At 34.3% G+C, this 11,735-nt stretch overlaps 1 protein-coding gene across 2 annotated transcripts; it reads right to left on the reverse strand.

The window, feature by feature from the left end:
• Positions 1-3,425: 3,425 nt before the first annotated feature.
• On the reverse strand, positions 3,426-11,218 carry LOC107763769 (ABC transporter C family member 10-like). 2 transcript variants are annotated; one of them, XM_016582268.2, is made up of 12 exons: positions 10,602-11,218; positions 7,333-9,365; positions 6,892-7,212; positions 6,732-6,818; positions 5,987-6,574; positions 5,744-5,908; positions 5,355-5,649; positions 5,044-5,258; positions 4,659-4,964; positions 4,489-4,552; positions 4,168-4,407; positions 3,426-3,749 (listed from the first exon to the last, which is right to left on the reverse strand). In XM_016582268.2, exons 2-12 carry the CDS (start codon positions 9,355-9,357, stop codon positions 3,643-3,645), a joined length of 4,413 nt encoding a protein of 1,470 aa, XP_016437754.2. In that variant the 5' UTR covers positions 9,358-9,365; positions 10,602-11,218; the 3' UTR covers positions 3,426-3,642. The 2 variants fall into 2 exon arrangements, with proteins under 2 accessions (XP_016437754.2, XP_016437753.2); XM_016582267.2 differs by having other exon boundaries at positions 7,333-9,374; positions 10,602-10,950.
• Positions 11,219-11,735: the final 517 nt, after the last annotated feature.

Below are 11,735 nucleotides of genomic sequence, written 5' to 3' on the forward strand. Positions count from 1 at the left end.
GATTAGGGGTTCAAGGACAATGAGATTATGCTGTTGAATGAGCGTAAATACATACCTTAACGGCATGTGTTATTGTGCTTGTCTCGCTGAATTGTATGAAAGATGTTGAAGGCAGATGGGAGTATAAATAAGAGTTTTATGGAAGATCATCTTTTGAAAAGATAAAGTCGAAGAAATCACGCCTTTAAGTTGGACAATTACTTAGGCAATGTACACATCCGTTTTTTTTTCAAGCATCAACATATTTTGAGTTGCTAATAATGCGGTGAATCTACTTTATTGTGTTTAAAGGGGTCATATACCATCTTGTAGTATCTTTTATATTGAAAAATCTAACAGGCACACAAATCCTTGTAGAAATTTAATTGACTTTATTAAGGTTAAAAAGAGCATTCAATTTTTGATGGGTATTTTGGTCTTTCAATCTCTAACTTGGGACTTCATGCTTATAATATAGTATGATTGATGATAAATGGCCAAATATATTCTTGTACTATGAGAAAATGTTTAAATATGTCCTTCATTATACTTTGAGTCCAAATATACCCTTGTCGCAATACTATTGGTTCAAATATACCCCTCTTATGTTAAGTTTGTCCAATGTGAACATCCAATCCTACGTGACACTGATATTTGATGAGGTGATGCCACATGGCATGCCACCTCAGCGCCCCTAATCTATATATAAATGACTAAAATTTGAAATATAATATTTTTTATGACGGTGGCAATAGTGGTGGAGGAGAAGAAAATTTTAGTGGTGGAAAAAAAATAAAAGGGAGGGGTAAAAAGGGTTAGGGGCACTGAGGTGGCAAGTCATGTGGTATCCACCTTGTCACACCTCCTTTTTTCCGAGGGGGTAGGGGTAGGAGTTTTTCCAATTTAAGTGACATTATTCGAAATGAGATTATTTATTTAATTCAGAGTCGCCACTTGGAATAAGTTATGGTGTCCCAAGTTACCGATTTATTTTAAAATCCCAAACCAAGGAAATTGACTCTATTTATGGTCCGCGAACACAGAAGATCGGGTAAGGAATTCTGTTAACCCGGGAGAAGGTGCGAGGCACTCCCGAGTTCCGTGGTTTTAGCACGGTCGCTCAACTATTAATGATTGGCCTAATTATCTGATTTAATACACGCTTAAAACCTATTATGCATTTTTAACTTTTAACCGCTTTTAATTATTTATGAAACTTATTTGAACAAGTCGCGATATCGCACACTCATTTTATTTTTGTACATATTGCGAATCGTGTCACGTGAAACGCACCCGCGATTTACAACATGCTTATTTTTATTATTATTCCAAGTTGAAGTCAAGTCACGTGAAACGCGCACTTGAATTGGGGTTTACGTATCATGACTATGCCACGTGAATCGTACTCATAATCACGATAATTTATTATTAATCGCGCCTAAATCAAGTTACGATGTTTGAATATTATTCAATTACTAATTTTTTTTTTACATTATTGTAAGGTCATGAGGTATGTATATTGTTATGGAGGAAATAAAGTAAATTAATTACGAAAAAAAGTTGGCTAGCTTGTGAATGTTTATTTGTTTTTGGTCATGTGCAATAATTAGCCCATAAATACGTTAGGGAAGTCCAATTAAAGTCTTACACCAATCATGGCCCAACCTAATCTCTTATAATTTTACTGTTAACCAATATTTGAAACTAGACTAAATTTATGGCTGGAATAGATAGATACAGGCAGGATCAATTTAGTCACTAAGATAGGAGATCAAAATGAAACTAAAGCATACTAAAATAGAAAGCCATTACTTCATTGAATAAACAAGAAAAGTAACGAATTAATACATATTCATCAATAAAATTAACCATATGAACTACTAAAAAGGACAATAAATTAATCTTAACAAATACTCAACATGAGAACAAATTAATTTTAGCACACTCAGATGCGAACTCGATCATATCATACTCAAAGTTAAATTAAAACAGAGTGACCCAAAACATTAATGAGAAAAATAAAATAAAATAGAAAGAGAAATGAACCTTTGTATTGATGATTGTGGATTTAAATTACAACCACTCAATGATCGGATAACTCTCAACTGGACCCTTCATACCACGAAAAATTCGAGCAGCAGATCTCAACTTGCAACCTCAATCGACCTTACAAAATTGACGATTTAGTGACTATTTTTGGATTTTTTTTTGTGGAGGGAGGGGGTTAATGATAGCTCAAAAGTGATCAAGGGCTGGTGGTTTTGGGGTGGTGAAGCTAGTGGATTTTTCGAAAGAAAGCCGAAGAAAAAATGACACAAGTAGAAATTTTCTTATCCTAGAAGAAGAAAATAATTTTTTCTCAATTCCTTCCTCCCTATTCTTTCCTTTCTCTCTCTCTCTCTCTTTTTCATCACATTTCTCTTCTATTTATAGAAAAAAAATTTCAAAAATTGCAGATTTTTATTTTTTATTTATTTTTTTATTTTTAATTAAAAAGAATTTTCACTTCCCATTTTTCTTATTTTTTTAAAAAAATAATTCTCCACTTTCCTTTACTTTTATTTTTTAATTTCTCACTTTTTTTTTACTTTTAATATATTTAAAATCCCACTTTTTTACTTTTTTTTTATTTTCCACTTATTTTACTTTTCTTTTTTTATTTCTCACTTACTTTTACTTAAAAAAAAAATCAGATACCCTTACTTTTATTTTTTAATTCCAACTTTATTTTACTTTTTATTTTTTAAATTTTTACATTCTTTTACTTTTATTTTTTTAATTTTCCACTTTCTTTTACTTTTTTTTATTAAACAATTTCTACCTACTTTTACTTTTACTTTTTAATTTTATATTTCTACTTTTCCTATTTTTTAATTCCCATTTTATATTTCTACTTTTCCTATTTTTTAATTCCCATCCGAAATTTGTTTTTTTAAAATAATAATTTTTATTTATTTTCGGTTTTTAATTCATTTTATTTAAAAATAAAGATAAAAATAATAATAAAAATAATACTAATAGTAATAATTTACCTTTTAAATTATTAATAATTTTTTCTATATATATATGTATAAGTGTAACAAAGCTAAAAAATATATATATTAAATTCTGAAAAAATTTACATAGTAGAAGGTGATAAAAATTCAAATATAGTCAAAAATTAGGTGCTCACACACCTGATCAAATGTCAGTGCCACATAGGATTAGATGTCCATTTTGCACAAACTTGACAGAAAAGGAATATATTTGAACCAATAGTATAACGACAAAGGCATATTTAGACTCAAAGTATAACGAGGGGTATATTAAATATTTTCTGATAGTACATGGGTATATATGGCCTTTATGATATGATGATGATACTATACATTATACAAGCATGTACAACCTATTGGATTTTCACCATATTTTGCCTATGATTACATAGCTAAATTTTGAAAGTAAACTGAAGAGAAATTCAAATCCATGCCTTTTCAAACGTAAAGATTTTTTACACTATTTTAGTTAAAAGCTAATGGTAAATTAATGTCTAGTAGGTATGAATTGGTAACTCGAAAAACAGATAATTAACACACTATAAGCGGCTAACAACACTAATAATGTAAAATTTATTTACATCGTATATATAACTTAAAATCCATATTCATGAGTTCCATTCCAGACTCATATCGACCCTTGAGAACGTGTCCAATATTCATTAACAAGCTGCCTAAATAATGAACTCTCCTTATTCATAAGATTCATTGGTTCATCATATTCTACCAGCTTCCCTGTAAAAAAAATGTAATTAAACATTTCAATATTTTTGTAAATTCACATGAAACCATTTATAACATTCTTTAATGAAGAGTGTGTTAGATGCAACGGAAGTCATTTTTCATTAAAAAAAAAATATTCTCCAATATTAGGTTGGTGAGTGAGAGAGATTTTCCAAAAAAATATAAATTGAAAATTAGTAATAATATTAGCAAATTAGAGATTTGATGAAATTTTTGAGTAATAAAAACTGACAATAAGGACACGAAGTTAAGAGTTGAGACAGTTCTGACGGAAAATGCTTCTGCCCAAAAGTGAGAGAAGTTAACCAAACACTAGAAAATGACTTGCTCGTAAAAAGAACTTTTTAAAAAATGACTTCTGTCGTACCAAGCACACCCGAAATATAGAAGTTGTTTTCTTGAACCTTACCATCACTTATAGCAAGAACCATAGTGCAGTCCATAACAGTTGGGATTCTGTGAGCTACTGTTATAACTGTGCAGTCCTCAAATTCTGTCCTTATGGTTTTCTGGATTATGGAATCTGTTGCATTATCAATTGATGCAGTGGCTTCGTCAAGCACTAATATTTTCCTTCTTTTCAATAATGCTCTTCCTAAACAGAATAATTGTCTTTGTCCCATGCTCCAGTTTGATCCATCTTGTGCCACTGTATGTATTACTGATTGTTAGTATAATTTTCATATCATAGAGGATTCAACACATTATCAGGTTATGTTGTTTGTCTAACCTGAGGAGTCTAGTCTTCCTTCTTTTTGATGAACAACGTCTCGAAGTTGACATTTCCTCAAAACCTTGCACCCATGACAAGGGAAATAAGCGTTTAAGCAATTACATGTTTGGATAGAAGCGTTGAATCTGATATATAGTAAAAGGGCGATAGATACAAAAATATGTTACCTCCCATATTTCCTGATCAGTATGCTCTGACAAAGGGTCAAGATTGTATCTAACAGTCCCGCTAAAAAGTGTTGGATCTTGTGGAATGATCGATATAGAAGTTCGAAGATCATGAATCCCGATGGTTGAAATATTTAGGCCATCTATTATGATAATTCCTTCGGTTGGCTCTACCAAGCGAAACAACGCACTTATAAAAGTTGTTTTGCCACTACCTGTCCTGCCTACAATTCCAACTTTATATCCACCTTCAATTATACAGCTAATGCCTTGTAAAACTAGTGGAGCATTGGGTTGATATCTGACCTGAAATATACACACTGTAAGCTTTATATTACTTCAGTGAAGAAAGGGGTATGAATAGCTCAGGCATTAGGATACTAACCTTTAAATCAACAATCTCAACTTTACCGGTGGAAGGCCAACCGGGAGCAGGTCTATTGCCTTCTATTATTTCAGGGCGTTCGCTGGGAATATGCATGTATTGCTCTAATCTTTCTATGGAAATGATGGAATTTTCTAGCATGCATTGGTTTTGGACGGAAGAAACTAGGAATACGTTTAACGAAAGAGCATATGATAGAGCCATGCCAATATATCCTGAAAATAAGTTGCCAAAGTCTTGGTATATGAACTGAACTTCATTTTGTTCTAGTTTCATTTAATGTTAAGGTCAAAATAAGATAAACTCATTACCTGAATCAGAAGCTTCGAAGGGACGCAAGACCATGGCTAAGGCTGAGGACGAGAGAACTATGGCACAGAGTATTTCAAGACGTTGGATCAACCACTCGGTTGCTGAAAAGCTATGGAAAAAGGCAATGGCATTTCTATCAATAAGGTACAAATATTCTTTGCAAAAACGGTCCTCCTCCTCAAAAGCTCTGATGGTCATTGCTCCCGATATCGCTTCAGCAAGATGGCTAGCAACAGATGACTTAGTTGTGCCATCAATCCTCATAAGTTCCTTTGCTGAAGCAAAATAGAATCTCTGTGCAGAACAATAAAACAGTGAACTACAATATTAAGTAGGCAGTCAATAGAGTTTTTCGGCGTCTGCAGCTTAATGTAGTTAATAGCCTCACCTGTAAAATCACTGTCATATAAATCGTTGGTATAATGACCATCAAGATTGGCCAGGTAAGAGCAGCCAATATTGCTAAGCTGAAGTATGTGGTCAAGGTTGAGGCCAAGGCTTGACTGAATCTAAATGACATGTCAAGATCCAAAACACTGAGGTCTGAAGACAACTGCAAAAGAAGACTATGTTAGTTCCATATAAACTTTGCATTGTTGTTTGTAGGCTAGCTTAGGTCGTCGTTTCTTACCCGACTAAGTATTCTTCCAAGTGGGGTTGAGTCGTAGAATGACATTGGTGCTCGGAATATTGAGGTTATTAACTTACTAAAAATAGATTTTGAAGACTTGAGGCCTAAATCAATCACTGCATAGGACCTAAGGAACAAAGTTAGTGACATACCAAATCCTATGGATGTGTATATTAGGATGAGATTAAATTTGCTGATACTTGAACTCTGTAAATCAGCAGCTAACAATAGATTTTGTCCAAGCTGCCCAACCATATATAGGAGGTGTGATAATATAGCCAAAAGAAGGTAGAAAAATCCATTGCTTTGGCCAACATATTGTTTATAAGGCTTAAGACCCGTGTATCCTGTTTCTCTTTCTTCTTGTTTGATCAACTGCTCACCGACAGCTGCTATTAGCTGCTCTTCTGCACACAATTGATGTATATTTTCTTTGGAGCTTTTGGTTGTTTCTTTGAGGGAACACCCTCCATTACTCTCACTTTTTGTTGCGTCGCCATGTGCATTAATGAGGTTTTGAAACTCTTCACAAGAAAGAAGCAACTGATCAAAGGAAGCTGACTGTATGATCTTCCCTTCAGACATTAGCTATTAACAAAATAAAGCTCTCTTAGATCCACAACTTACGCACAAACTGTTCGAAAAAGTCAGGCAAACAAACTCATAGAAATAAATGCGATATCATACATAGTATATGAGATCAAGCTTGTAATTATGAGATAATATGCAGAATAAGATTACTAACCAATATTGAATCAAATGTCGGAAGGAAGTCTACTTGATGAGTAACAAGCAAGACTGTCTTTCCGGAAAGAGCTCCCATGACATATTCCTGATCATATTCCAAGTTAGCAGTTTCACGAAATACTTTTCAGTTTTTAGTTCAGAAAGATAAGGGTTCTTACATTAAACAGACAGGTTGAGGTATGTGCATCAACTGCGCTGAATGGATCGTCCAAGAGATATATGTCTGCATCTTGATACAGTGCACGTGCCAGCTGAACTCGCTGCTTCTGTCCGCCACTAAGGTTAACACCTCTTTCTCCAATAATCGTTTCGTCACCAAAAGGAAACATTTCAAGGTCCTTGACAAGAGAACACCTTTCAAGTACTTCTTGATACTTGAGTTGATCAATGTTGGAACCAAAAAGAATGTTATCCCTTATTGTTCCTGTCTGAATCCATGCATTCTGAGAAACGTATGCCACTGTTCCGTGAACTTGAACCTGAAAATGGAGAAGGGAATGAAACAGGTTTAACACCAAACTACTCTTCTCTGCTGAGATCCAAGTATTACACAACAATTTGGCATTTAAAAGAGAATGAGAAGCTAATGTAAAGCTTACTAGGCCATCAACGAAAGGAACTTCTCCGAGAATTGCAGCTAAAAGCGTTGATTTACCAGAACCAACCTCTCCACATATTGCTAACTTTTGCCCTGGTTTAACATGAAGGTTTACACTTTTCACTGTAGGATTAGGCGAATTCGCATCCCATGATATCCCATTGGAGTTGATAATTATGGAATGCTCAAGTTCCTTTTCCTTGTACTTCTTCTTGATAGGTCTGTTTTGCAACTCAGAAGCCTCGAGAAATTCCTCAATTCGAGTGAAGGAAACTTTTGCTTCTATGAATACTCCAAGAATATCGGGGACTGACCTAATAGGTTCCTGAACAATGCGTAAAGTGGCAAGGAATGTGAAGACATTAGTGGTATTCAGGGGGACCTTGAGTAAGTAACAAGACCAGAAAGTAACTGCAGATACTATGATTGGTGTTGACCAAAACAAAACCAGGTAATAGCCTTTCTGCATTTGAACTGCTGATAACCATTTGTATTCTTCTTCTCTTAGCTTTTCAATAGCATTCTTAAAATGTTTCTCCCACGCGTACAACTTCAACACTTTCATACTAGTAAGTGCTTCTGTTATGGCCCTTAGCATTTTATCTTGCGCAACCATAAGCCCGGTCAAGTACTTGTGCTGTGATTTGGCCACTGGAGAATTTCCTAGCACACTTGCTACCACTAATAGTATAGCCGGTATGGTAGCCAGTCCCACAGCATAATACATTATGACTAATGCAATGCATATCTGAACAGCCGTTGTCCATATTTGGTGAAACCAATACGGAAATTCACCAATCTTATAGGTATCAACCGTGGCATAGTTTATTATCTCACCAGATGAATGAGTACTCTTAGCAGTGTTTGAAAGCCGGAGTTGCTTATCATATATAGCTGCAGTAAGCAAAGATTTAATTTGAAGGCCGATTAATCTAGTCCTGAAAAACCATTGCCTCTCTGCTAATGATTCTATGCATTTGGCGATAAGGATTCCCCCAGCTAACACATAACCTTCATATTTGAAAGCTCCCTTTCCTTTGGCAACTTCAATGAAGGCATAAAGAAACAACGGTCCTATTGACACCGTCACTGTCTTAATCAGACCGAAGAATCCAGATACCACAATGGCTTTCCATTGACAGAAGACTATCGTTGAAAATACAAAAGGCCGAGAATATGAATTTTTTTGCTTTCTTTTATTTAGTTGCTCCTTAAACAAAGAGTACAATGTCCCAGCTTGATCCTCTCGCCTCAATTCTGGAATGTCCTCATCATTTAGAGTTTTATCCTTTCCCTTCTTCAATAAATCATTCAACCAGAAAAATGACATTGTGCTAAAAACTCCAGCTTTGGCAAATGGAGTTGTATTCTCCTTTGAATCAACTTTACCACAGGCATCGGTTCCTTCTCCCAACAGAGGTTCACAAGTGCATAAATTCTTTTGGCCTTTGGACGCAGAAACAATCATCAGAATCACCCCCGGCAGTGGTAACAAGTCCAAGACTGATTTTGTGTGCACTATCTTTTTGACAATTACTTGCCACATGGATGAAATGCAAAGAAATCCTGCTAGTAAGCTTGCTAGAAAAAGACACAACTTTCCCAGTGAAGAAGTATCTTGTTTCTTGATAGAAAACAAACTTAGCAGCAACCATGCGAGCCCTTGTAACAGCGGAACCAGCCATTGAAGGAGAGGTAGAATAGTTTGATCCGTGATGATTTTCTGTGAAACTTTCCATGTCCCAAAACACAAGTATGCTAAAGCTAAACTGCCATTGACAATGTAGGAACAACTTGACAAGACAGAATTGCCTTGAAATTCAGAGGATGACACACTCTTTCTTGACGAGAACTTGGTAGAAAAGAGGAAAACAAGAATCATCAGAAGAAGGATATCCGCAGAAATGACGAATATGTGGTTGGTGCATGAGGATGACTCAAGGAAAGTTGTAAAAGCTGAAGTACAACTCTCTCCGGCTTTCTGAGAACATTCATATTTCCCACAGAAAATCAGCCAGAGATCCATGGTTATCCCTGATGAAACTTAAAAAAGAATAACTAATTAAAAAAGGCATGGTTTGGAGGAGGGGGCGTGGGGGTATTTATCAGATTCTTGATACTGTATCCGCTAATGTGTAACAATCATGAAGAGTAGCAGAAGAAGAAAGATAACAGGAGAGGTTCATCCGATTTTCGTAACAACAGCAACTAGTAGTAGTACTACTTTCAGTCCCAAGCAAGTGGAGTCGGCTATATGAATCCTCCGTTCCTCGCTGATCATTTCGATCCATTTAAGCTAAGAGCCCGTTTGGATGGGCTTGTTGTAAGCGACTTTTAAGCCAAAAGCCATAAGTTAGAAATTCTAGCTTTTTGCTTTTGACTTATTTTTGTCATTTTAACTTAAAAACAAGTGTTTAAAAACACTTTTTTACTTTATCCAAACACTACAAAATGGCTTAAAAACTATTTTGGCTTAAAAGTACTTAAAATAAGCCAATCCAAACGGGCTCTAAGACTAATACTATACAATATTTCATGTTCATTGCATGTTCGTTATTAAGAAAATTTCCCGGAGACTAAATAATTATCAAGAAATATAATTTCAACAAAGAATCACATTGTAATTGCAAGATGGCAACAGCTGAAAATGCTAATCATTGTTCTTTCAAAGCTGTTGTTTCCTTCAGAAGATAGAGAGTATTTTCCTTAATCAATTAAAGGTACAGAGAAAGCATCTTTAAATGTACAAGGCATTTAAAATCCAATAAAATGTTAAGATAAGGAGCATTTACCTTAGTCAATTATAGTCCTACTTTCAGATAAAAAGATAAAGAGAAAGCAGCTCACAAACAATCATCTCCAAACTTGTAGCAGCACTTTTGCTTAACAGTCACACTGAATAGTTAAATTTCACTAACCTTCACATTTATACCACTGAACCAAAAGCACAATCTCTTTTTCCTTTTCTCTTATTTGAGTTTTATTTTTCTATACAAAAAGTTATATTCCCTATCATTGGACTCAGGAAGAGCTATGACATTTTAACCTTTTCTCCACTTTTCTACAGCTGCCACTTGAAATGACAGCCAATCCAAAATAGAATCTTTATTTTTTGCATTTGCTCACCAAAAGAACAGAAGATTGAGCAATGGAATTTTACAGAACTAACATGAACTTAAAAAAGAGCAAAACATGTCAGCAGAACTAGCTAAATTAAGGAGCAAATTCAGATTTTCAAACAAACTTATAAAAGCAGAAGTTGGAACTTACCTTCTTTGTTTTGTTATTTTCAGCTCCAGAACACAGTCATCTGAAAAATCTTAGCTCTTCATAATTTCGACCAATTTTCCACCAGAGTATAGCAACTTGTGTGTTCACTATATAATAGCTCCAGCGTTTAAAATTATATATAACTGAATAAATAAATTTCCATGCATCTTATTATATGCAAATATGGATTTCTGACGTGAGATTTGCACATGAACAAAAAAAAAAAAAAAAAGTAACCAACTACAACTACAGAAGCAATAAATGCTAAGTTGGTTTTAAGATCAATTTTGAGACAATACCATGTTCGTATGAAATCTATATATATTTGTACCATTGTGAAAAGTTGAGTATATTTACTGGAAACTCGTACAATATATATGGCAAAAAGTGTTCACTTGGGAAGTTTCGTTACTATCATTGTTACTTTTTCCCGACAAATATTAACCACCACAACTTTATATAATTTTATTACTTTCTACTCTTGGATTGCATATTGGCATAAGTTTGTCTTTTACCATAACGGCAAAAATAAAATTTAGAAGCTTAAAATAAAGAGAGAGAGAGAGAGAGAGAGAGAGAGAGAGAGAGGGGTCAAAATCTTTCTTTGCTTTAAGTATGTAAATTCTCCTAAAAGCAATGGTGGTTTTATGATTTATCAAAGAATTAGATACCATAAAATGCAAAGCATATTCGCCGGGAGATTCGTAGTAAGGATTTGAAACTTATGGGTTCGAGATTCTAAATCTTTTAAGTAATTGGGTTCTAAAAATAATAATTTATACATATTTAATGAACTTTTTAAGACAAATACTCCGTATATAATTTGGACCAAAGTTATTGGGTTGGGCGGAACCTGTAGATTCTACTCTCCCTCCGCCCATGTTCACATGACTGTGAGCTTGGAAAATACTTACTTCCATGCGGAGAAAAACTTACTCGCACCTAATGTTTACACTAAACAAATGAATCTAAGATATATGTCTTGCATATAAATTTTTGTTACTTAACCATAGCTAAGTGATAAGTATTTTCACTTTAATTTGTGACTAGCATGGTTAAATTGGAAAATGTTTGCCATGAAAAATGTTTTCATGGAAAATGAGTTGTTTTATCACTTATTTTCCCTTGTTTGGT

Source organism: Nicotiana tabacum, chromosome 23 (assembly GCF_000715075.1).
Source record: "Nicotiana tabacum cultivar K326 chromosome 23, ASM71507v2, whole genome shotgun sequence".
In the NCBI taxonomy this organism is placed as follows: domain Eukaryota; kingdom Viridiplantae; phylum Streptophyta; class Magnoliopsida; order Solanales; family Solanaceae; genus Nicotiana; species Nicotiana tabacum.

What these genes read in the sequence shown, in the direction of transcription:
- LOC107763769 (XM_016582268.2), bottom strand. Translation starts at nt 9,357, where the DNA reads ATGGATCTCTGGCTGATTTTCTGTGGGAAATATGAATGTTCTCAGAAA. An exon ending in TTCCTTTCGTTGATGGCCTA is followed by an intron (nt 7,213 to 7,332) that starts GTAAGCTTTACA and finishes CTCCATTTTCAG; the next exon opens with GTTCAAGTTCACGGAACAGT. An exon ending in TTGAGATTGTTGATTTAAAG is followed by an intron (nt 4,965 to 5,043) that starts GTTAGTATCCTA and finishes TGTATATTTCAG; the next exon opens with GTCAGATATCAACCCAATGC.